This window comes from Onychomys torridus, chromosome 4 (genome assembly GCF_903995425.1).
Source record: "Onychomys torridus chromosome 4, mOncTor1.1, whole genome shotgun sequence".
NCBI classification, from domain to species: domain Eukaryota; kingdom Metazoa; phylum Chordata; class Mammalia; order Rodentia; family Cricetidae; genus Onychomys; species Onychomys torridus.
In genome coordinates, this window is record NC_050446.1 from 53,957,688 (window position 1) to 53,979,677 (window position 21,990).

General features: G+C 43.8%; 1 protein-coding gene across 1 annotated transcript in view; it reads right to left on the reverse strand.

Moving 5' to 3' along the window:
* The window catches only part of Ttn (titin), a 269,525-nt gene that overhangs the window by 184,235 nt on the left and 63,300 nt on the right, over positions 1-21,990 (reverse strand). The window contains 32 exon segments of the mRNA XM_036184883.1: positions 134-412; positions 831-1,112; positions 1,889-2,176; positions 2,305-2,592; positions 2,711-2,989; positions 3,096-3,374; positions 3,469-3,747; positions 3,909-4,196; positions 4,314-4,592; positions 5,520-5,801; positions 5,921-6,199; positions 7,104-7,385; positions 7,626-7,868; positions 8,109-8,396; positions 8,499-8,777; positions 8,890-9,168; positions 9,272-9,550; positions 9,650-9,931; positions 10,084-10,362; positions 10,490-10,777; positions 10,989-11,267; positions 11,375-11,653; positions 11,766-12,044; positions 12,136-12,417; positions 12,513-12,791; positions 12,900-13,187; positions 13,303-13,581; positions 13,680-13,958; positions 14,378-14,656; positions 14,757-15,038; positions 15,946-16,509; positions 18,750-19,028. Of these exon segments, the coding sequence (XP_036040776.1) occupies positions 134-412; positions 831-1,112; positions 1,889-2,176; positions 2,305-2,592; positions 2,711-2,989; positions 3,096-3,374; positions 3,469-3,747; positions 3,909-4,196; positions 4,314-4,592; positions 5,520-5,801; positions 5,921-6,199; positions 7,104-7,385; positions 7,626-7,868; positions 8,109-8,396; positions 8,499-8,777; positions 8,890-9,168; positions 9,272-9,550; positions 9,650-9,931; positions 10,084-10,362; positions 10,490-10,777; positions 10,989-11,267; positions 11,375-11,653; positions 11,766-12,044; positions 12,136-12,417; positions 12,513-12,791; positions 12,900-13,187; positions 13,303-13,581; positions 13,680-13,958; positions 14,378-14,656; positions 14,757-15,038; positions 15,946-16,509; positions 18,750-19,028 (9,249 nt within the window).

Genomic DNA, 21,990 nt, shown 5'->3' on the forward strand with positions numbered 1-21,990 from the left:
GATGAAAGAAATGCATGGTCAAATGGGAAAGCATGGGTCACAGCCATGTTAGCTATCAGTCGGGCAGGAACAGGTCAAGGAAGAAGCACACTGTTGTACACATGTGTGTATGCTTGTGTGTACGTATACAAACCTTTGAATTTGACAGTGCAGACACAAGTGTCGCTTCCCACCTCATTAGTGGCTTTGCAGTGATAGTCCCCTACATCAGGGGCTTCCAGATTAAAGATGTGAAGACTCGTGTCAAAATTTTTGGAGGTGATCTTAAATTTCTTGCTGCTTCGAACTTGCTTTCGATCTTTAACCCACACCACTTCAAAGGGGGGTGTTCCCGAAATTTCACATTGGAGGATCACATCAGAACCTTTCAGGGCTCCGACTGGAGCAGGCTTCTGGGTAAAAACCGGAGGTGCTACCAGAAGAAAAGAGGATGAACAATGAGAGCAGCTGCTTACCCAAGAGGACACATGGTGTGAGCATCTACATACCAAGTTTCTAGAGTCTAGAGATATTAGCTATGAATAGAAGAGCATTGAGAATGACTGGTGTGAATAATGACAACACACATGGACACAGGACAATTCACAAACTTCTAAGAGTTGTAAGCTTTTCAACTTTGGACCTTAGCCATTGGAGACAAGTCCGTAACACAAAGCTGGACAGGAACTGGCTACACAAATTCTTGAGAAATGCTGGGTCTTATTTAACCACCAGAAATCCTCAAGCTCAGGTCCAGCCTGTGTTCACTTCTGGATATCTGAACAGCCTGAGACCTTGGGACCATAAGGAAGGCACTGAAGAGAACGATGGGAACAGAAGAGGGATCTAACCTTTAACTTTCAGGGCTGTGCTGCAGCTGGCGTCACCAACGCCATTGTGAGCCTCACAGATGTAGTCGCCACTGTCCTCAGCACTGGCTTCATTGATGGTAAGCAGTGCCACAGAATTAACGAAGGACATGTTGTATTTCCAGCTTTCATGAAGTTCACTGTCGTTCCGGAACCACACAACTTTGATTTCTGGGGAGCCACTTATCTTACATTCCAGTTGGATGGATTCTCCCTGCTTTGCGACTTTTGAAGTATCTAATTTCTTAACAAACTTGGGAGGTTCTATGAAACCAAAGGAAACAGTCAGCAATGGATAATCATGTGTTAAAAGAGTTTATCCTTATAGTTGAGAATCCCTAAAGTTTACATGTTAACAGGTTTATTATTAAGAATGAATTTTCTAATGATTTCATGGTAAAATAAGCTATCTTCCTTCCTATTAGGTGACTTAAAATATTTATCAGAGAATTTGGCTGACAAAGTTCGGCCTGTGTAGACAAGATAAAATGTAGTAGCTAATAAAATTGCGTATTTACTTGATCAAAATTATGTAATGATAAACCAGACGTTATATAACAAGAAATGATGAAAGGGAGAGTGGATAGTTGAAACTATATTCAACGACATTCAATGAAAGAATACTTCTGAAGAAAAAATTTAAAGAGAAGGCAAAACTTTGGTTACTGCTCCTCTAAAACGTAGGCATAAATTCAAATACGATCGTTAGTTTAACTCAAACATTTAAAGATTCAATAAGACAGCAGAAAATGGTGTCTCACACCTGTAATCCTATCTCCCAGGGGCTGAGATAGGAGGACTTCTGAGTTCCAGGTCAGCATAGACTATAAAGTAAGTCAAAAATGAAAAAACAAACCAAGCAAAACTCAGTATCTTTCTCATTTGGCATGACTGAGGGATGTAACACAGGACTTCACATGGGCAAGGGAAGAACTTTAACACTGAGATACGGCACTGGCCTGAAAAAAGATTTTCAGACACCAACAGGACAACACAATCACATTCTAGAACAACACTTGGCAAATACTATGCAGCGATACCTTTCACACTGAGCTGAGCAGAGCACATGTCTTTGCCAACATCATTGGTCGCTTGACAAGTGTATTGACCCGAGTCTCCTTTGCCCACTTTGAGAATCCTCAGGTGGGGAGTGTTGCCCACACATGTGATAGTATAATTTCCTCCAGGTCGGATTTCCTTGTTATCTTTTGACCATGTGATGCGCATTGGTTGAGCACCAGTAACGTGACACTCAAAATCTGCACTTTCTCCAGCAATGACATCTATTGATACCGGCTTGATATCAAAGAAGGGGGATTTCTTAGGTTCTGGAAGATGAGAAGAAAAGGCAATATGTATATATATAACCTCCCCTGTTGGCCTTCAGTTATTTTTGTCTTCACAGTTAAATAAGAAACCAGGGTTTATTAAGAGTGAGATTGGCATGAGAACAAACCTCTTGCTGTCAATCTAGCAGTAGACGATGCTGTACCAAGTGGGTTGGAGGCCGAGCAAGAATATTGGCCAGAGTGACTCAAGTCAGTTTGCGAAATTTTTAATGTTGCCACATTATCCACAAACGACATCTGTAGATTTTCATCATCTCTTAAAAGCACCCCATCTCTATACCAGCACACTTGGATGGGTGCAGAGCCATTCAGTCGACAAGTGAGTGTAACTGGTAACCCAACTGTTTGCTCGATGTCCTTTAATTGTCTTGCAAAGGAAGGTGGGAGTTGGCGCTCTGTAGGAAGACAAGTTATGCTTGAGGCATTAGTGGATAAAATGAGAAAATTCCCATAAAGATAAAGAAGTTAACGAGGAAAGAGGAAACGCCTTAATGTCCCAAAGAAAAGCATCACCTTGGATTCTGAAGACAGTCTTAGAGGCGGCCACGCCTATGCTGTTCTCCGCTATGCATGAATACTCCCCACTGTCGTTGATGCTCACTTTATTAAAGACAAGGGTGGCCACGTTGTTTGTAAAGTAGGTTCTGTATTCTGGAGTTGACCTTAACTTGGTGTCTCCTTTGAACCAAGACACTGTAATTTCTGGTGTCCCAGCTACTTGGCATTGTAAGGAAACTGAGTCTCCAACTGATGCCTCCAGAGGTTCTAATTCCGTAACAAAATAAGGTGGTTCTAAAGGAGAAAAGCTCACAATCAGCAATTGGAGATATCAGAGAGCAAAAGACCCACCCTGCATATCTGACAAATCCAAAATCTTTAAGAGAGTAAGATAACACACCTAAGGTAGATACCAGAGCTTCGCAAGCATCCCTTCCTGCCTCGTTTTCAATCTCACAGGAGTAGTGCCCTGCATCTCCCTTTGTGCTGCTCAGGATTTCCAGGATGCAGGTTTTCTCTGTGGTGACAATGCTGCATCTTTCAGATGGAGTTATGCTGACACCATCTTTTTTCCAGGTGACAGAAATTGGGAGTGTTCCAGTATAGGTGCCCTCCAGAATTATAGACTTCCCAGGTTCTACAGAGTGATCACTTAGTTTCTTTACAAAAGTGGCTGGTTCTGATAAGTGACAAAGCATTGCAGTTAGATACATTGCAAAGCCACCAAAATGCCAGCAATCAAAAGAAGGAGAGTGTGTGTGTGTTTGGCAAACCTTTCACAAAGAGACGCGTAGTGCAGGATGTCTGGCCAGCATTGTTAGAAACCACACAGGTATATTCCCCACTCTGAGATAGGTCAACATTAAATAGTTCCAATTCTGCCACGGTGTCTTCAAAATAGATGTTGCACCTGTCTCCTTTCACTAGTTCTCTGGCACCCCTAAACCAGCCAACCTTGAATGGAGGGGTTCCTCGGATAACGCTTGTGAAGGTTACGTTTTTGCCTGGAAGGATTTCCAGTGGTTCCGGCTCTTTCACAAAAGAAGGTGGCTCTACATGGACATAGAAGACAATGGAAGGATCCAGTAAGCTTGGGACTTACTTTCAATTTTGAATAAAAAATAAGAGTACTTATGATGTGTGTCAATCTGGACATGTGTACAGAGAGGAAATTTTAATACATGCCATGCAAACTTGACTGTGTGTCACTAACCTTGTACAGTCAACACTGCGCGACATTCATCAGACCCAGCAACATTAGCAGCCACACATGTGTAACTGCCCATATCCGATGAGTCCAGAGAATTCAACTGCAATGTGCAGACGTTATCTGAAAATGTTGGCTGGTACTTTGCTCCACTGACAATCTTTGTTTTCTCATGAAACCAGGCAATGGAGATAGGGGATGAGCCAGATACTTTACATTCTAAGATGCAGGAAGTGCCCAGGACCCCGCCAGTATCTTTCAGTCTTCGTGTGAAAGAGGGGGGGACCATTCGGTCTGCAAGAAGAAAGGCAAAGGACTTGTGTTGACTTGAAAGAACAGAAGAAACATGGAAGATGGGAAGTTCGTAAAAGAAATTTGCATATGCAAGCCAGTGAAAAGGCTGTAACTCACCTGATACATCGACCACAGCGGTGCAACTACTTTTCCCAACGTTGTTCTGAACCTGGAATGTGTAGGTACCTGCGTCTTCTTTTTCAACCGAGAGAATTTTTAAGGAAGAGATTTTGTTGTAGAAGCTAAATTTGTGTTTTTGGCTGCTGGTCAAGAGTTTCCCATCCTTGTACCACTCAACAGAGAGTTCAGGTGTGCCAGCCACCTTACACTCCAGGGTACATGTTTCTCCCACAGTCACCGTCATGGATCCTGCCTTCTCTACAATGACTGCAGGCTCTGAAATAAAACATGATATGCATCTTTGAAAATCTAGAACCTGTTCTTATCTCCTCTATGAATTGCACGATTTTTCTCACTGATGGTTACAGTTTTCTTTCTTGGTTCTAAAATGTGATTCTGTAATTCTATGCATTCATAAAATTATTTGCATTAATTTAAAACATGTCTGGGTATCAATCAACTCCAAAACAATCCAGGCAATGTATATTAGACAATCTAATTTTTTAAAAAGTGCAAATAATATTTGTTTTGTAAGTGCATATGTGTGTTTGGTGGGGATATATGCCATGGGATGCATATGGAGGTCAGAGGCCCATGTCAGTCCCAGGGATTGAACTCAGGTCCTCAGGCATGGCAGCAGGCACCTTTACCCACTGAGCCATCTCACTGGGCTCCAGATAATATGTTTTGATTCACATTTAATGCTCTTCAGAGCAGAGGGTCCCTGTTAAATGAGTTACTTGGTGTTTTTTCTTGGTGTTTTTTCTTTGTTAACATGCTAGAGAAGATATTTTGAAAGTTCTCTTCACTTTCATTCTTATCACTGGATTGAGATTTAATATGCTCAGTGAGGAAAGTGCAAATCTTTCCTTCAAACATTGATCTTTGGAGTTTTGTCAGCTTGACCACTGCTATTCTGAAAACAAAATTTTCTTTTAACAGTAGAGAGGCCCCAAGAGGGTTCATGTTGGCATAAAATATAGTCAGAATATTTGCTATCCATGAAGAAAAGCAGTGCATATAAATGAAAAAGCTAGCTAATTTTTGTTAGAATCACAGGAGTCAGAAAAGAGCACTTAAGATCAATTGTGTCTTTTTCCTAAGCCTTCCAAACAGCAAGGCTCTGTATAGTTCTGGAAGACATTCAGAACAAAGAGACTGCATGGAAATCATTCCAGTGGTTGCCCCCAAGTTCTGTTGTACCTAAGACGGTCAAGGTGGCCATGTTCTCCCTCACTCCACCATCGTTCTTGACTTGGCAGATATATTTCCCAGCATTGGCTGGCTCGGCTTTAGCAAACTGTAGAGTTGCAACGTTGTCCATGAATGAAATTCTAATGTTCTCACTCTCTCTGATCACGTCTTCTTTCTCTTTAAGCCACTGGACAGAAATAGGCTGGGCGCCTTCTATGGTTGCTTGCAGCTCGGCAGGCTGGCCAGCCACCACTGTGAGGCTGCTCAGCTTGGAAATGAATTTCGGTGGTTCTGAACAGGAAAAGATGAATGGAGATTGCTCAAAAAGCTTTCCAGGTAATGGGAGAGAGGACACACTGAGCACTTTGCACATGCCTAATATTTCTGCCATGTACAGAAGCTATGCTCACCTTTTAATTTTATGGCACACACACAGGTGTCACTGCCCACTTCATTCTGGGCTTTGCAGTGGTACTCGCCGATGTCTGTAGATTCCACATTGAGGATGTGAATGCTTGCGTGGAAATGCTTAGATGCGATCTTGTACTTCTTGCTGCTTCGGAGTTGGCGCTTATCTTTGTACCACACCACCTCAAATGGTGGTGTTCCTGAAAGCTCACATTCAATACTAACTTCAGTGTTCTTAAGGGTTTCTACCACAGGAGGGAAGCTGCTAAAGACAGGTGGTTCTGTAAAAAAACAAGAATCGCTCATGAGTTGGGCTAGTTGACTTCCTCCAATAGAAAATGGTTTTCTGCTTGCTTTTCAGTCGGATGCATGGTTTAAGATAGTATCATGTGTAGGTAGCACTATTACTTATTAGCTAGATAGATGGAGAGCCAAGATATATCCTAGAAGTCCCAGTTGAGTTCAATGTGTTGATTTATCTTGCTCTACAAAGATTGATGTTGAATTTATAAATGAGCAAATTTATCAATAAATAGAAACTCTATGATGTATGGAATTTTGCCTTTAGAAATTAAAAAAAAGAATGTCATTTATGCTTTACAACAGAGATACCCAGAAGTCACAAAAACAGCTGTGATCTGAGCCTTCCATTTCAGGAAATGGTTACTCTAACAATCATCTTCCATGACAGACTTGATCTTTATGGCAAAGCATGCTGGGAAATGGCTGTGGAAAATTCTGGCACTATTTGCACCACAGTAAAGTTGTTTTTAAAGAAAGGAGCTGATTTGTGAGAAAGAGGAAACGTATTATTGCCATCTAAAGATGTAATAATAAAACCTACATTGTTTATATTGTTACTTCGTTATGATACAGACTATACTGGGGATGCTGATGTAGTTGCAATGTGATTGAAATCAAAAGATTAATTTAAATTTTTTTCCTTTTCATTTTTATAGATATATTTTGGTGGTCAGAATTATAGTATTGGAATTAGAGGAAAAATATCTCAAAATGACCACCTGAATGTAGACAAAGCTTCACAAGAAGTAACATTCAATCAGTGACATGATTGTATCTTAGGGAAATACCCCTGGGCTTGAGAAAGAAATAAGAAAGTGTAATACCCCAGGGGAGAAGAGGGTGATGCGTTTCCATTAATGAGGAACAGAAGGAGGTTTCTACCTTTTACTATAACCTTGGTACTGCAGCTGGTGCTGCCAGCTGGATTCTGAGCCTCACAGATGAAATCTCCACTGTCCTCTGTCCCGAGGCTGTTCATCTGTATGACCGCCACTGAGTCGATGAAAGTCATCTGGTACTTATCGCTGGCTGTGAGCTCATGTTCATTTCTGTACCACACGACCTGTATTTCTGGAGACCCAGTGATCTTGCATTCCAGGCGTGTGGAGTCGCCTGCTTTTACTATTTTGGTTGCTTCTAATTTCTTTACAAACTTCGGTGGCTCTAAAGAGTCAGGAGAAAGGAGGTTATGAAAGAAGAGCAAGGAATCACAAAAGCCCCATTAGGTAATATGTAGGAAAGGGAGAAACATGACCAAGGTCTGGGAAATATACCCTCCTACTGTGTTAGCAAGCTGCTTTCTAACAGAGATCAGGAACAACAGAGGCATGAGGCAGACAGAGACGTAAGACAATCAAACTTGCACACCTGTCACAAGCAACATCGTAGTGCAAGAGTCGCTACCAACGTCATTGGTAACTTGGCACGTGTATTGTCCAGTCTTGGAAGCATCCACTGAGTAGAGATTTAAGAAGCTGGTTGACCCTTCCAAGCCAATGAAACATTTAGGTCCGGAGGCAAGTTCCACATCATCCTTAAGCCACTTAATTTTGAACGGTGGTGTTCCCTTCAGCACAGCCTTAAATTCCACTGTTGAATCAGGTATAGCTTGCTGTCGCTCAGGCTTCACTAGGAAGCTTGGTGGTTCTACAGATTTTAAGAGAGTCATATTTAGTCATGGCCCTTGTAGCCCAATGATTTTTTTATGAGCATATAAGAAAACAACTCACGAAAAGAGGTAATGATCAAATATTTCGTGAATTCAATGGATGTGAATTGAAAGAAGCAGCATTACTAAGATTTTCTTTAGCCTCTGAGGATACGAGGTTAAGAGTGGTGTGTTCTAGAAGTACTGACACAGAGCAGAGGAGGACAGGCGGTCCTCACCTTTCACAGTTAAGATGCCGCTGCAGGCGTCGTCTCCTGCTATGTTGGACACCTTGCAGGTGTAATTTGCGGTGTCTTCTAATTCCAGATTGCTAACTTCCAGCGACACGGTGTTTTCGTGACATACGAGTCTGTATTTTGCACTTGTAGATATTTCTTTCCCATCTTTAAACCACTGAGCACTAATAGGAAGAGATCCAGAAACCTTGCACTCCATGTGAATAGAAGAACCCAGAACTTTGTCCATTTTGGTTAACTTTTTGGTGAACGACGGGGGAATATCTTGGTCTATCCAAGGCAAACGGCAAAAACACACCCGTTAGTATGATGCTATTTGTCTACCAAGTATCTGCTCTAACGAAGGGCAGCTGGCAGGGCAGAGGTACACACCTAACACTCTCAGGTAGGCGTCACAGCTGCTGCTCCCAAAGTCGTTTTCCACCTTGAATGTGTACTGTCCACTGTCCTGCTTCATTACAGACTGAATCCTGAAACTGGCCACATTATTTTCAAAACTCATTGAAAAGTATCTACTGGGTACAATTTGTTTCCCATCTTTAAGCCATTTGACTTTAAGTTCAGGTGTCCCAGCTACCACACACTCCAAGGTGACTGGGTCTTTCTCAGTAACATCCACGGACTTAGCTTTCTCTATGATTTGAGCGGGTTCTGCGGTAAGAATAAAAATGTGCACAAGTTAGGTCAGTAGTTCCATAGGAACCCAAATGTGTCTATAAAGCCATCTCTGTGGACCACTACTGAGAGGGAATAATTCACCGACCTTGTACTAGGAGGAAGGCATAGCACCTCTCAACTCCTGACTCATTCTTGGCCTGACACGTGTATCGACCACTATGTCCATTATCTACACTCCGGACTTGCAGTGTAGCTACGTTGTCCACAAATGAAATATGCACATTGTCATTCTCCTCAAGAATCTGGTCGTCCTTTAGCCAAGTTATAGAAATGGGGGGTGAGCCTGCCACGGTACTCTGAAAGGTGGCGGAACTCTTCAAGACAGTGGTGACATTCTCTATCTTCTTGATGAACGATGGTGGTTCTGTGATTAGATAAGACAGTGGTTCAAGAAGAGGCACCTTTGAACTCCTACTCATGACCTACAACTGAAGAGCCCTCAGTGTTGGTCCTAGCACATGACTGACCTTTCAAGGCAACTCGAGCACTACATGAACAGCTGCCTCCTTCGTTGGCTATGATGCACTGATATTCCCCAACATCTGAAGGGTCACACTTGGTTATATGCAGATAAAACACTGACATTTTCTCAGACATGGTGTATTTTTTGCCACTTCTAATTTCCTTGTTATTCTTCAGCCAGGTGACTTCAAATGGCGTTGTCCCCATGACTTCACACTCCAGCTCCACATCACTGTCCTTTACCACCTCCACGGGCTCCAGCTCCCTGATAAAGGTGGGAGGCTCTACAGAGTCAAAAGGAAGACAGAGAGTGTCTTAACTCAAGAGAAGCCCTGGGGCCAGCAGACAGCCCACCTGAAACACAAAGCACAGCCGTCACGAACCTTTCACTTTCAGCTCGATGCTGCAGCTCGCCGTGCCTGCGTCATTTCGCGCTTCACAGACGTAAGTCCCACTGTTTTCTACCCTGGCATTAGAAATCTGGAAAGTGGCTAAACCATCCACAAAAGAAATGCCGTACTTCCTAAGATCTGTTATTTCATTCCCATCCAGATACCAAGAAACTCTGATTTCAGGAGTGCCTGTTACTTGGCATTCAAATGTTGTTGACTGTCCATTCCTCAGCACTAACACTGGACTGGGCTTCTTAATAAATTGAGGAGGTTCTAAAGATGAGAAAAGAAAGAGAGTGACATGCTGAATGTTTTTTTTTTTTTTTTAAACGAAGTTCAATGACCAAAACCATTTTCTTAATGACCTTTCCCTTCCCAAAGACAAGCAAGGCAAGCAAGAAAAAGAGGCAATATAGAGAGCAGACCTTTCACAAAGAGGGTGGCTTTACTGCTGGCAGTGCCAACATCATTGCTTAGCTGGCAGATGTAGGTCCCAGAGTCAGCAGCCTTGGCTGAAAAGAGCTCTAGAATGGTGGAGGTGTCATCCTTCCAAACCGAGCGAGCACCCCCAGCGTGCAGCTCCTTGTTATCTTTAAACCACTTTATTGTCATGGGCACAGTGCCCCCCACAAGAGCTTTCAACTGAACCCTCGTGCTGGGGTTCACGTCCTGTGACTGTGGCTTTTCCACGAAGTAAGGGGGTTCTGGGATGAAAGAACAGGAAGCAGAAGAGAGAGAGAGACAGGTTTACTTTAGAACCCAGCAAAGAGGAGGAGGCTTAAGAAGTACAAGGCAATACAGTTGGGGAAGGTAGAGATAAAACCTGCCCACCTTTGACAGTCAGGTGACCACTGCACTGGCTGTGGCCCGCTTTGTTGGTGGCGGAACAAGCATATGTACCACTGTCTGTGCCTTCTAGCTGACTTATCTCCAAGAAGGCAGTGTTATCATGGAAAGAGAATTTGTACTTGTCACTAGCTGATATTTCCTGGTCATCTTTGAACCACTGGATGCTTATGGGATGTGATCCAGCCACTATACATTCTAAGTCAATAAAAGATCCTTTAATGCTGTCCATTTTCCTCAGTTTCTTGGTGAATGAAGGAGGTATAATAAGATCTAGCCAACAAAAAGCAAGAAAAACTTAGGTTAATCTAGCTATTTACTCTCTCTGTCCCTCCCTCCCCTCTGACCACAGAGTGCTCAGGCATGCTCCCAGTACGTTGCACACACATGAACTAGACCCATAGCCCTCTATTTTCTCTTTAAATCGTGCAAGAGAAAGGGTTCCTGAGACGCTCAACTCCGCTCTATAGAAATCAATACCAACCTAAGACATGAATGCTAGCCTTGCAGCTGCTTCTCCCAACATCATTTTGGACCTCAAAAGTATATTCTCCACTATCTTTCTTCTCTGTGGAAATGATCTTCAGTATTGAGACTGTGTCCGTGACACTGATTTTGTATTTTGGACCCAGAGTAAGTTCTTGGCCATCTTTAAACCATTTGGCTGTAATCTCCTTAGTCCCTGAAAATTTAACTTGCAAAGTGGCTGGGTCTCCTTGAGTGACATCTATGGACACAGCCTCCTCCGTTATTGTTGCAGGTTCTGCAGAAAACAAAGGACAGATGTGGGCTGTGAAGTGCCCTGCTGAGAGGCCTTTAATCTGCATTGTTTTTTTTTCCCTCCAACCTAACGCAGTTTTCTGAACCAACCTTTGACTGAGAGTAATGCAGAACATCTTTGTATGCCTGCATCATTTTTGGCTTGGCAGACGTATTTCCCATCATGCTTGACTTCAATACCACTCAGGTATAGACTAGCCACGTTGTTCTCAAAAGTCATTCTTATGTTGTCATCCTCAGTGATCTCATCATTGTCTTTTAACCAAGTCACTGTGATTGGCAAGGAGCCTTTCAGCGTGGCCTGGAAGGCAGCTGTGCCTCCACGGAGGGAGCTGGTGGTCTCAATCTTCTTAACAAAGGACGGGGGTTCTATCAGAAGAATGAGTTCTCAATCAGTACCTGCTCTACAGCAAAACTGCAGCTAAACACTTAGGACTTGTCTGTGTAGAAGAGCCCGTCCATCAGCTAAGCCCACACTGACCTCTTAATGTCACTCTGGCACTGCAGGTACTGCTGCCCACCTCATTGGTCACCCGGCACTGGTATTCACCCGCATCTGCAGCTACAAACTTGAGGATCTGCAGACTAACCAGCTGATCCTGAATGAAGGTTTTATATTTTCTACCACTGCGCAGGGTTGTGTTGTCTTTGAACCAAGTGATCTCAAAGGGAGGGGTGCCTGCCACCTCAGCCAGCAACATGACATCGTACTCCTTTAATACTTCAATGGGCTTAAATTCCTTGGTAAAGTAGGGTGACTCTATAGTAGAAGAGAAGGGCTTGCGTTAATGGGCAGGGGTCTGTGCTACGGGCCAAAAGCTTGGTCACATGGAGATAAATTGAGAACAAACCTTTGACTATCACAATGCTAGTGCAGTGGTCACTACCGGCCTCATTTTTAGCTGCACACATGTATTCACCACTGTCTTCAATGGCCACATCTGTAAGCTTTAAAACGGCAGTGGACTCCACAAAAGACATTTTGTGTTTGCTGCTCTCTCTCAGTTCTCTGTCATTTGCAAACCATGTTATTTTAATTGGCGGGGTGCCTGTGACTTTGCAGGCCAGCTGAGTGGCATCTCCCTTCTTTAACAGTTGTGACAGCTCTAACTTTTCAACAAACGTGGCAGGCTCTGTGGAAGGAAGGGAGTTATTAAGAAACAGCAGAAAGAGGAAAAGGACTTATGTAAAAAGGGTTGCACAAAGGCGTCAAGAGAAGAATGCAAACCTTTCACAAACAAGTTTACACTGCACTCCACACTTCCGGCTACGTTGCTGACTTTGCATGTGTATGTGCCTGAATCCGAGGTTTTCACCGCATAGAGTTCCAGGGAACTCTCTAAAGCATCTTTGGTAATGTAGCAGCTCCCACCAGAAAGCAGCTCTTTGTCACCCTTAAACCATCTTATGGTGAGAGGAGCAGATCCTTGGAAAGTACTCTTCAGGCAGACCGCTGAGCCAGGCAGGACATCCCTGGACCCTGGCTTAACTACAAAGCTGGGTGGTTCTGAAGAAGAGGCAGAAGATAGAAGTTGAAGGAGTTACAAGTCTGGACCCAAGGGAAGTAGACTTAATTTGAATATTGGGAAAGTAGACAACGCAGTCCCTAGCCAACCTTGCACAATCAGGGCTCCGCTGCTGTCTTTGCTCCCCACGGAATTTGTGGCCCGACAGGTGAAATTCCCTGCGTCGTTCATGTCTACCCTGCTGATCTCCAAAGAGGCCGTGCCTTCCACAAATGCCATCTGGTATCGGTCAGAAGCAGCGATTTCCTTGCCATCCTTAAACCAGGAAACCCGCATGGGGAGGGAACCAGCGACTTTACAGTCTAACCTGCAGGTACCGCTCACAACACTGTCCACGTTGCGTAAGGGCTTGGTGAAAAATGGAGCAATGTCTCGATCTGTTTGTGGCGTAAGAGAGAAAATAAGATCAACAGGGCCAATTGCTCAGTGGTTTATTTTTGGCCACTTTTGTTGCGCTTTTAGAGAGATAGGTAGTTTTCTAGAAATACTGACCTAACACAGTAAATGTGGTCTCGCAGGAACTGCTGCCCACTTCATTGGAAATCTCAAATGTGTACTGGCCACTGTCATGCAGTTCAGCTGAATAAAATTTCAGCTGGGCAATGTTGTTTTTAAAACTGAGTCGGTACTTTTTACTAGCAACCAAGGGCCTTCCATCTTTGTACCACTTGGGCTTGAGTTCTGGGGTGCCTGAGACTGTGTACTCCAGGGTGGCTGGGTCTCCTGCCGTCACTTGGATCAGCTCTGCTCGCTCAATGATTTTGGCAGGTTCTATAAAGGTATTAGATAGTTAGGATTCCTTAGCATGAATCAAGGCTTCAACTTTAAGCGAGAAAGCCACTTAAAAGTTCAACTGTTCCTACACAAACCTTTAACTATTAATTCCCCGACTGATGTCTGGCTCCCGGCTTCGTTCTCAGCCAGGCAGGTGTATTTGCCACCAAAACTAATCTGCACCTCAGGGATGGTCAAGACCGCGACGCCATTGGAAAAGCTCATTGTAAGTTTTCCATCTTCTTTAAGGACTTCTTGGCCTTTCATCCACATGACGGAGATGGGTTCCGACCCTCTCACAGCAGCTTGTAAGGTGACAGTCTGTCCTGCCAGAGCTGTGAGGTCATCTACTTTCTTGACAAAGGTTGGCGGCTCTGGTTAAGGTAGAGCACACACACGTGTCAGTTCCCACACTCTCTCAACCCCCATCTCTACCGTAGAGTTCCATTCGGGCTACGTGTTTCCCACCTCACAGCATTTGTTTATTAGAGAGAAGAGAGAAACTATAGGAAGAATTAACATTCCATTCAAGAGAGGCACAGACTATAAATCTTTATCAGCAAATAAAATGACTGTGTATGTAATTTTCTTTTGTTATCAGATAATAAATATTTCTATTTATATCAAGACAAAGACTGAGTGAAAGCTTCGGGCCCTAAGTTCAAATGAATACAAAACACATCTTAAAGGTTAGAAGAAGAGAATGAATTAACTTTCTTTCTGTGGATTAAGAAAGCTATTTGGACAATTTATTAGAAAAATACCCCCCCACACACCACACACACACACTAACCTTTTAATAAGTGTGTTGCAACACAGCCACACTTTCCAACTTCATTAGCGACTACGCATTCATAATCGCCAACGTCCGCACTATTGAAAGATGCGATTTCCAGAAACACAAAAGACTTCTGAGCGAACACCCTGTACTTTTTACTACTTCGAATTTGCTTCTTATCTTTAAACCAGCTAATTTCAAAGGGGCCTGTGCCTGCAATTTCACACTGAAGTAGCGCATTGGCCCCTCGCACTATATCTGCAGGCTCAAGAGTTTTGATGAAAGAAGGCGGCTCTACAGAGGCACAAGAAAGCACAGGGTAAGTTGTGAGGCACCAGCAAATCAAAGGAAAAGCTACTCAGCGAAAGAAGGAGCCGCAGCTCAGGAAACAAACCTTTGATAACCACTTCAGCACTGCAGCTGTCGCTGCCCACATCGTTCGTGGCTTCGCAGGAATAAGTCCCACTGTCATCCACCTTTACATCAGTGATGTCGAGGACCGCCTCAGAATTGACAAAAGAGATGCGGACCGTGTTGCTTTCACTAAGTTCTTTGTTATTTTTAAACCAAGTGACCTGGATCACAGGCGAGCCTTTCAGCTTGCAATGGAGGCGTGCTGATTCACCCGGGAGCATTAGGTAAGAGGGGTCCACCTTCTTCACAAAGGACGGCGGTTCTACATGACGTGTAAGAAAAAAAGAAAACAAGATGGAGACGATGGCTGAAGCATACGCACCTCAAGAGAAAAAGCAGACACAAGACAAAGACAGAGCCGACAGAAACAAATCTTCACAAGACTTCTGCACAAGCTGCGATGCGTTGAGCCCTTTCCTTAATTTGGAACCACTTTCCCATCTCTTGGTAAAAAAGAAAAAAGACACAAGCAAGTAGACTATATTTTTATGAAGAGTGACTTTCTGAACGAAGACATCGATGGTAGACCCGCTAATGTGGATGGGGTAGGGTATCCCACCAGGCCTCAACCTATACGAAGAACTACAGGTAACCACGAGATGCTGAGGGCAGGAGGAATAGTCTGTCTTCCTCAGGGAAGAGCACATCACCTGGTTATCCAATACCAAATGATTTTAGTGCTAAAAACATATGTACAAGTGGCATTATATAGACAGAGCAGGTTGTAATTATGTATTTAGGAATATATGTGTGTGACAATTAATGAACAAAAAGGTCATGAATTTGAAAGAAAACAAGGAAGGGAATATGGGAGGGTTTGGAGAAAGGAAGGGAAATGGAGAAATGAAGTAATTATAACTTCAAAAAATGAATATTTAAAAAGAAGATGGTTGAGAGTTGCCTACACATGAATTCTTAGAAGAAATTATAAGCAAGATTTGTTAATTGCCTTTTTAAAAGAGCCAAAGTAAGTAAGTAAAGAAGATTAAACAAAAATAATAAACCAAACTGAAAAAGCCAGCCAGATAATGTCAGGACTTTCCCAGACCCAGAGGTTTGCCTTGGGAATTAAACTAGTAACAAAGGGTACGAATAGTACAGCTAACAATCTTTCCCCTAAGGCTTCCTTGCAGACAAGGAGGTGGCAGAGGACTGCCTGGCACTCTTACCTCTGACCATGACTGTGGCAGATGAGGAACTGCTCCCAGCCTCGTTGGAAGCTGTACACGTGTAGGTTCCAGAATCTTTGAGTTTGGCCAGGGGGATCTCAAGCGATGCTATTTTATCTTCAAAATAGATCTTGTAATCTTTCCCAGCAGGCAGTTTTTGACCATCTTTGCTCCATGAGACTGTCACTTTCCGGTCTTCATCGACTTGGCACTCCAGGTGGATCTTCTTATTGATGGCCGACTGCACAGCGTCTAACTCTTTAATGAAGTGGGGCTTGTCGATGATGGTCAGCTCTGCTTGGCAGATATCAGCTCCAAATTTGTTGGAAGCCTTGCAAGAGTAAACCCCCCTGTCCTGAACAGTAAGATTGGAGAGCTCTAAACTGTGTTTGTTATCTGCCTCCGCAATCCTGCAGTTTGGTGACGGGGACAGGGCACTGCCATCTTTCTGCCAGATGGTCTCAATCACAGGGGTCCCTGACACTGTGCAGAGGAACTTGGCTGCCTTACCCACGAAAGTGGTAAGGGACTTGGGTCTGGAGAGAAAAGTTGGTGGATACGCCTCTGCAAAAGAAAGGTTTTCGTGTTACATGTGGTCTCCACCCAAATTCTGTTGCAATTACACATTCTAAGACGGAGAAAGGATGACTTAGGCCTTTAGGTGAACACCTTATCTTAAATAACAATGCGGTAATGAGACGAAAGATTAGGAAAGGAAAGGATTGAGTGCTTGACAAATTGTCTTTAGCTAAGGAAAGAGCAAATGTTCCCTCATGAAGGGATATTACTAAAGCTTTGTCTGTTCAGAGGGTTAAGGGTTGGGAGGATTTGATACGCAATCCAGCTGGTATTTCAATTTGGTAAATTAGAAGATCAAAAAGGAGATAAGAAAAGACACATGAGTTGGCTGAAGATGGGTAAGATATTACAGAACCTCACAAAGGTCTAACTTTCTGATAAATGCCAGGAAATACTTAGATCATGCAACTTCAAATGCACCCAGGAGGGATTTTTGCACTTATAAAAATATTTTATAGCAAAAGCTTCCCATTTCCATTCTGGAACAAAACTTTAGGATCTGCTCCTGCGGATAGAAGACCCAGAATCCCTCCTTGCCCTTTGCTCCTATAACTGAACCTTTGCTTCAGGCCCATTACTGAGCTGGGCTAATTTGGGTCAAGAAAATCCTTAACTGTCATTAAGAATAGTACTACCATTGAGGAAAACCCATGAGGCCTCAACCCCTACAGGCATCTAAGGGATACTGAAAGTGGGAAAAATAGTCTTCCTCAGGCAGAAGCACATCAAATCATTATCTAGTATTAAATAGTCAGTCCTGAAAATATATAAGTAATATTATACAGACTGAGCAGGTTTTATTGAGGAATATATATATATATATATATATATAAAATTAATGAAAGGAGAGGTCATAAATAATGAAAAAAGCAAGGAGAGGTATATAGGAGGGGATGGAGTGGAGAATGGGGTAAATGATGTAATTATATTATAATCTCAAAAGAAGGAGGAGAAGAATGCCACAGTCTTGCTGTGGGGAAGATTTTGGCTCCAGAGTGAAATCCACCCTGGATGGATCACTCTGGGCAGGTTTCTTAATCTCGAAGATTTTTGGTTGTGTAATAAAGTGACAGAGTAAAAGATTCTTTGAAGAATTCTTTTTTCCTGAGGTGGTTAAGTGGGCTCCCTCCCCGCTGACATTCTCACTGAGTAAGACTCACCGCCCAAGAGCAGCCCTCCCTCTACCCAACGATATGCTCTTCATCCGCGTCTGAGACCACCAGCAAGAAAAGAAAAGGAGGGGAGAGAGGGAGGGAGGGAGGGAAGGAGGGAGGGAGGGAGGGGAGGGCAAGGGAAGGAAGGGAAGGGAAGGACAGACAGACTGATCTTTTTTTTTTTTTTTGCTAAGGAGGAAATTCAAGCAGTTGATGAATAGTAACAAATTGAAATTTACCCTGTGTGTCAATTAGGAAATTGAGAACAGAGTATCTTGGTTTTTGTGGGTTTTTTGTTTGTTTGTTTGTTTGTTTTGTTTTGTTTTTTTCGAGACAGGGTTTCTCTGTGTAGTTTTGGTGCCTGTCCTGGATCTCGCTCTGTAGACCAGGCTGGCCTGGAACTCACAGAGATCTGCCTGCCTCTGCCTCCCGAGTGCTGGGATTAAAGGCGTGTGCTATCTCTGCCCAGCTCCCCTGCCTTATTGTAGGACTTTGTTTAATTTTAGCTGCATATTCTGATTTATTGTAATTCTGGCTTTATTTGTAACTCTGTTTCTGATTGGTTATTTGGGTTCATAATAATTTTTTTGTGCTGGTTTTTTTTTTTTTTTTTTTTTTTTTGTTGTTTGTTTTTTGAGACAGGAATTTTCTGTATAGTCCTTGCTGTCTTGGAACTTACTCTGTAAACCAGGCTGGCCTTGAACTCAGAGATTCACCTGCCTCTGCTTCCCAAGTGCTGAGATTAAGGCGTGTACCCCCACCACCCAGCTGTTTATTTATTTTTTAGTAGCACCAAAAAGTCCTCAAATATGTCTTATTAAGAGTGAAGCCAGGCTCATTTGATGGCTTAATATTCTTCTACCCCCTCCCCCTCACCCCACAAATAAAGGAACATTTGCTTTGGCAGCTGATAGAAATGTGACTATAAAGAATAACTTGTTCCCCATCCCCTCTGTGGTTCTCAATCAACGTGACGCCACGGAGGATCTCCAGCTGGTGACACTCTCCACGCCTGTACAAAAAGCAACACACACACTACTATGAGCTGAGGGGACAGTGTGTGGCATTTACCTGTGACAGTCAGTGTGGCCGTGCAGCTGACACTGCCGTACTCATTGGAAGCTTTGCAAGTGTACTCGCCACAGTCCACAACTTGGGTTCTCAGGATCTCCAGGCTGGAGACGTAATTTGAAGATCGAATAGAACACTTATCACTCTCATAGATTTCTCGGCCAGCTTTGAACCACTGGAACCGGACGTGGGGGGCACCTTGGATCTCACAGGTGAATTTGGCTAGGTGGCCCAGGGCTACTTCCAGGGGCTCAATTCTCCTTTTGATCACAGGGGCAGCTGCAAAGGAAAGCAGAACCCATTAGCGTGCCTCCTTGTCAGGCATCCCACATTCTTTTTTTTTTTTTTTCCAGACTAACTTTTGTTGCTGTCGCTGAAATAAAACAGTTGAAATTAGTGAGGCAGGTTGCGGCAGTCCAGGACGTGTGACAGGAAAACGAGAATGGTCGTGAAGGCAAAATCCCAAAAGGACAGAAAAGCAGCTTGTGACATTTGTAACCGTTACTCTGCAGTGAATTGGGGGGCTGGTTATTAACATGTGATGCTGTGAATGTGCATGCATAACAATAGGATGTATCGTTGAAATACACCGTGCTGGCTAGCAGCTGAAAATAAGGTATATCAACTAAAGCGGTGAAGCGAGCCAATAGCCAATAAACAGAAACAAACACAAGTAAATGACTAATCATGGTTATTTTGAGTTTAGAGAAGAGCTTGGCCAGCATGACTTTGTACTGAGAACTTCTTATTACATATTGTCCCAGCATTGTCATATGAAAACGTATTTATCATTATAAAACACATGAGAATATGCTTCATTTAAAAAATAAGTAGCCGCGTGGCTCTGAAAATGTTCTACCTAACAAGGCAGTGAGAGAGAAATGCAAGCGGATAACCATGATTATGTCTTTACTTCTGTCATTCCTGCTCTAAACAGCTGGCATTCTGGAAAAGTGGCAGGCAGTGAAGATTCGGTGGTGAAACCTAAATCATAACCACCCAGTGGGTGTTAGAGCCTCATCCATTTCATCCCTGAAGTCCAACCTCTTTCTCCGACAGTGACAGTGAGCTTTGCTGATACTGTCACCTTTCCATAGTCATTTGAGGCCTCACAGACATACTCTCCTTCATCCTCTGCCTCCACTGGGTCGATTACCAGAGTGTAGGCATTCTGATCTTGTAAACACTTGAACTTTGTATCTGAAGGTACCAGTTTACCCTTGAAATACCAGTTTACCTCCTTAGCATTTGATATGAATGATGTAAGGTGGACAGTATGGCCTTCCTCAGAAACGGTATCCCCTAAGTGTTTCAGTACAGTAGGGCAGTCCTCAGCTAAGGTAGCGTCAGTTTCTTGTGACTTCACCATGCTGGCCTTCTGGGTGACACTCTCTTCTGGGGGCTTCCAAGTCTCAGCCTGGGGAGCCTCATTAGCATCTCCATCTTTGAAATGACTTTCTGCATTCAAACAACTGACCTCTTCTTTGGAGACGAGATATCTAGATTCACTTTCTGGTTCTATGATGGTCTCAACTTTCTGGACATCTGAAGAGTGGTCTGTTCCACCCTGTACACCTAGTTTGTCTTCTTTCTGAATGCTTGGATCCTCAGCTGTTAAGATGTTTCTTTCTTCACATATAAGGGAGCACAAGGCATCCTTAAGTTCAGTTTTCAGGTTAGCTATTTGAGGATCTATGTCTTCAATGGTGATGGTTAACTCTTCAGTTAGTGATTTCACTGAAGTAATAAGATAGGTGCATAGGATGCATTTGGGCTCTTGTGAGAGGCCTATGGCCTTGACCTCCACCTTGTCAATGTTTCTTAGCCACTCAGAGAAAAGACTGTCTTGTTCACTGGCCACTGCAGCTTGCAGAGCCCTGCGGACCTGAGTTTTCAGATGTAATCGCTGCTCTTGGGGCATACCAGCAAACAAAGTTTCCTTAGCAAGCAGGTCACTTCCCTGTACCTCCTTCACTCCCTTTATTGTCTCAGGCTCTTTCTTAGAGATGGAGGTTTGGCTGGTGGGCACTGCCATGTCCTCTGAGTGCTCTTCCTTGAGTAGGACCTGCTTTTCCTCAAGTGCTAGTGGGAAGCTTAGGGACTTGCCTTCCTCAGTCCTCTCTGCAACATCTCGCCCTGCGCTTTCTAGTGGCTCTGCACTGGCCATCAGAATTTTGCCTTCTTCTGTGCATGTGTGTTCTGAGGGGACTTGAGGCTCAGAGTGCACATTAGAGATCACAACATCAGGACCCTCTAGACTTTCCACATGTCCCTCAGCTAAGCTGTGACACAGGAGGAGAGCTCTTTGCTCTTTGTCTACTTCAGAGACTATCTTTTCTTCTAGCTGAAGTGTTTCAGCTACAGAGGATGGAGGTGAGTGAGTGGGAGCTACTGGTGAAGACTGAGGAGAACTCCCTTTGGGTTCAGTTGCTAAGGTCTTCAGGGGCCTGACAGAGACTGAACCCACTTGTGCTGCAGATGAGGCGCTTGGGAGGATGTTCTCAGGCTCTCCAAACTGCAGAGTGTCTTCTCTGGGAAGGGGTCTCTGAGGTTGGACAGTCTGCAGCTGTGAAGTAGGAGTTGGCTCTTTGTCTGGTTGTGCGTGAACGGTACTGTCAACCGAAGGAAGTTCCCCAGAGCTCTCAGGAAAGGACCTGACAATGGGTTGCAGCTTCTGAATCCCTATAGTCACCCCAGTACTCAGTTCACTGTTGTCAGCATCATGCTCATAAGAAAGCTGCAGCTTTTCCTCTGCAATTAAAGCAGTTTTCGAAACAGCATCCTTGACAAGAGCTGTAATTTCTTGCTGTGAGTCAAAGGCCTGAACTGAAGGGCTCCTTGCAGATGTTTCCGGAAAATCACCAGGAACTCCTGATGTGGACTCTGCTTTGCAGGAGGCATCGGTCACATCTGTGTCTTCCAGGAGCACAAGAAGCTCTGCCACACAGGTGGACTCCCCCCACACGTTCTCAGCTTTACAGATGTACAGGCCGCTGTCTTCCCTCTGGGGGTCGTTAACAATGAAGGTCCCAGAGCCATCCGGATTGTGAATGATGGTGTAGCAGATATTGGTATAAAGCGGCATGTTTTCTCTGAACCACAAAACAGTCGGGGGAGGAACTCCATGCACCAGGTATTCAAAGACAGCAGGGGTCCCTGGAGCACAGTGGACTGGCTTTAACTCCTTGAAAAAGTAAGGCGGACAAGGCTCTTCAGACTCTCCCAGAGCTTTCTTCACTTC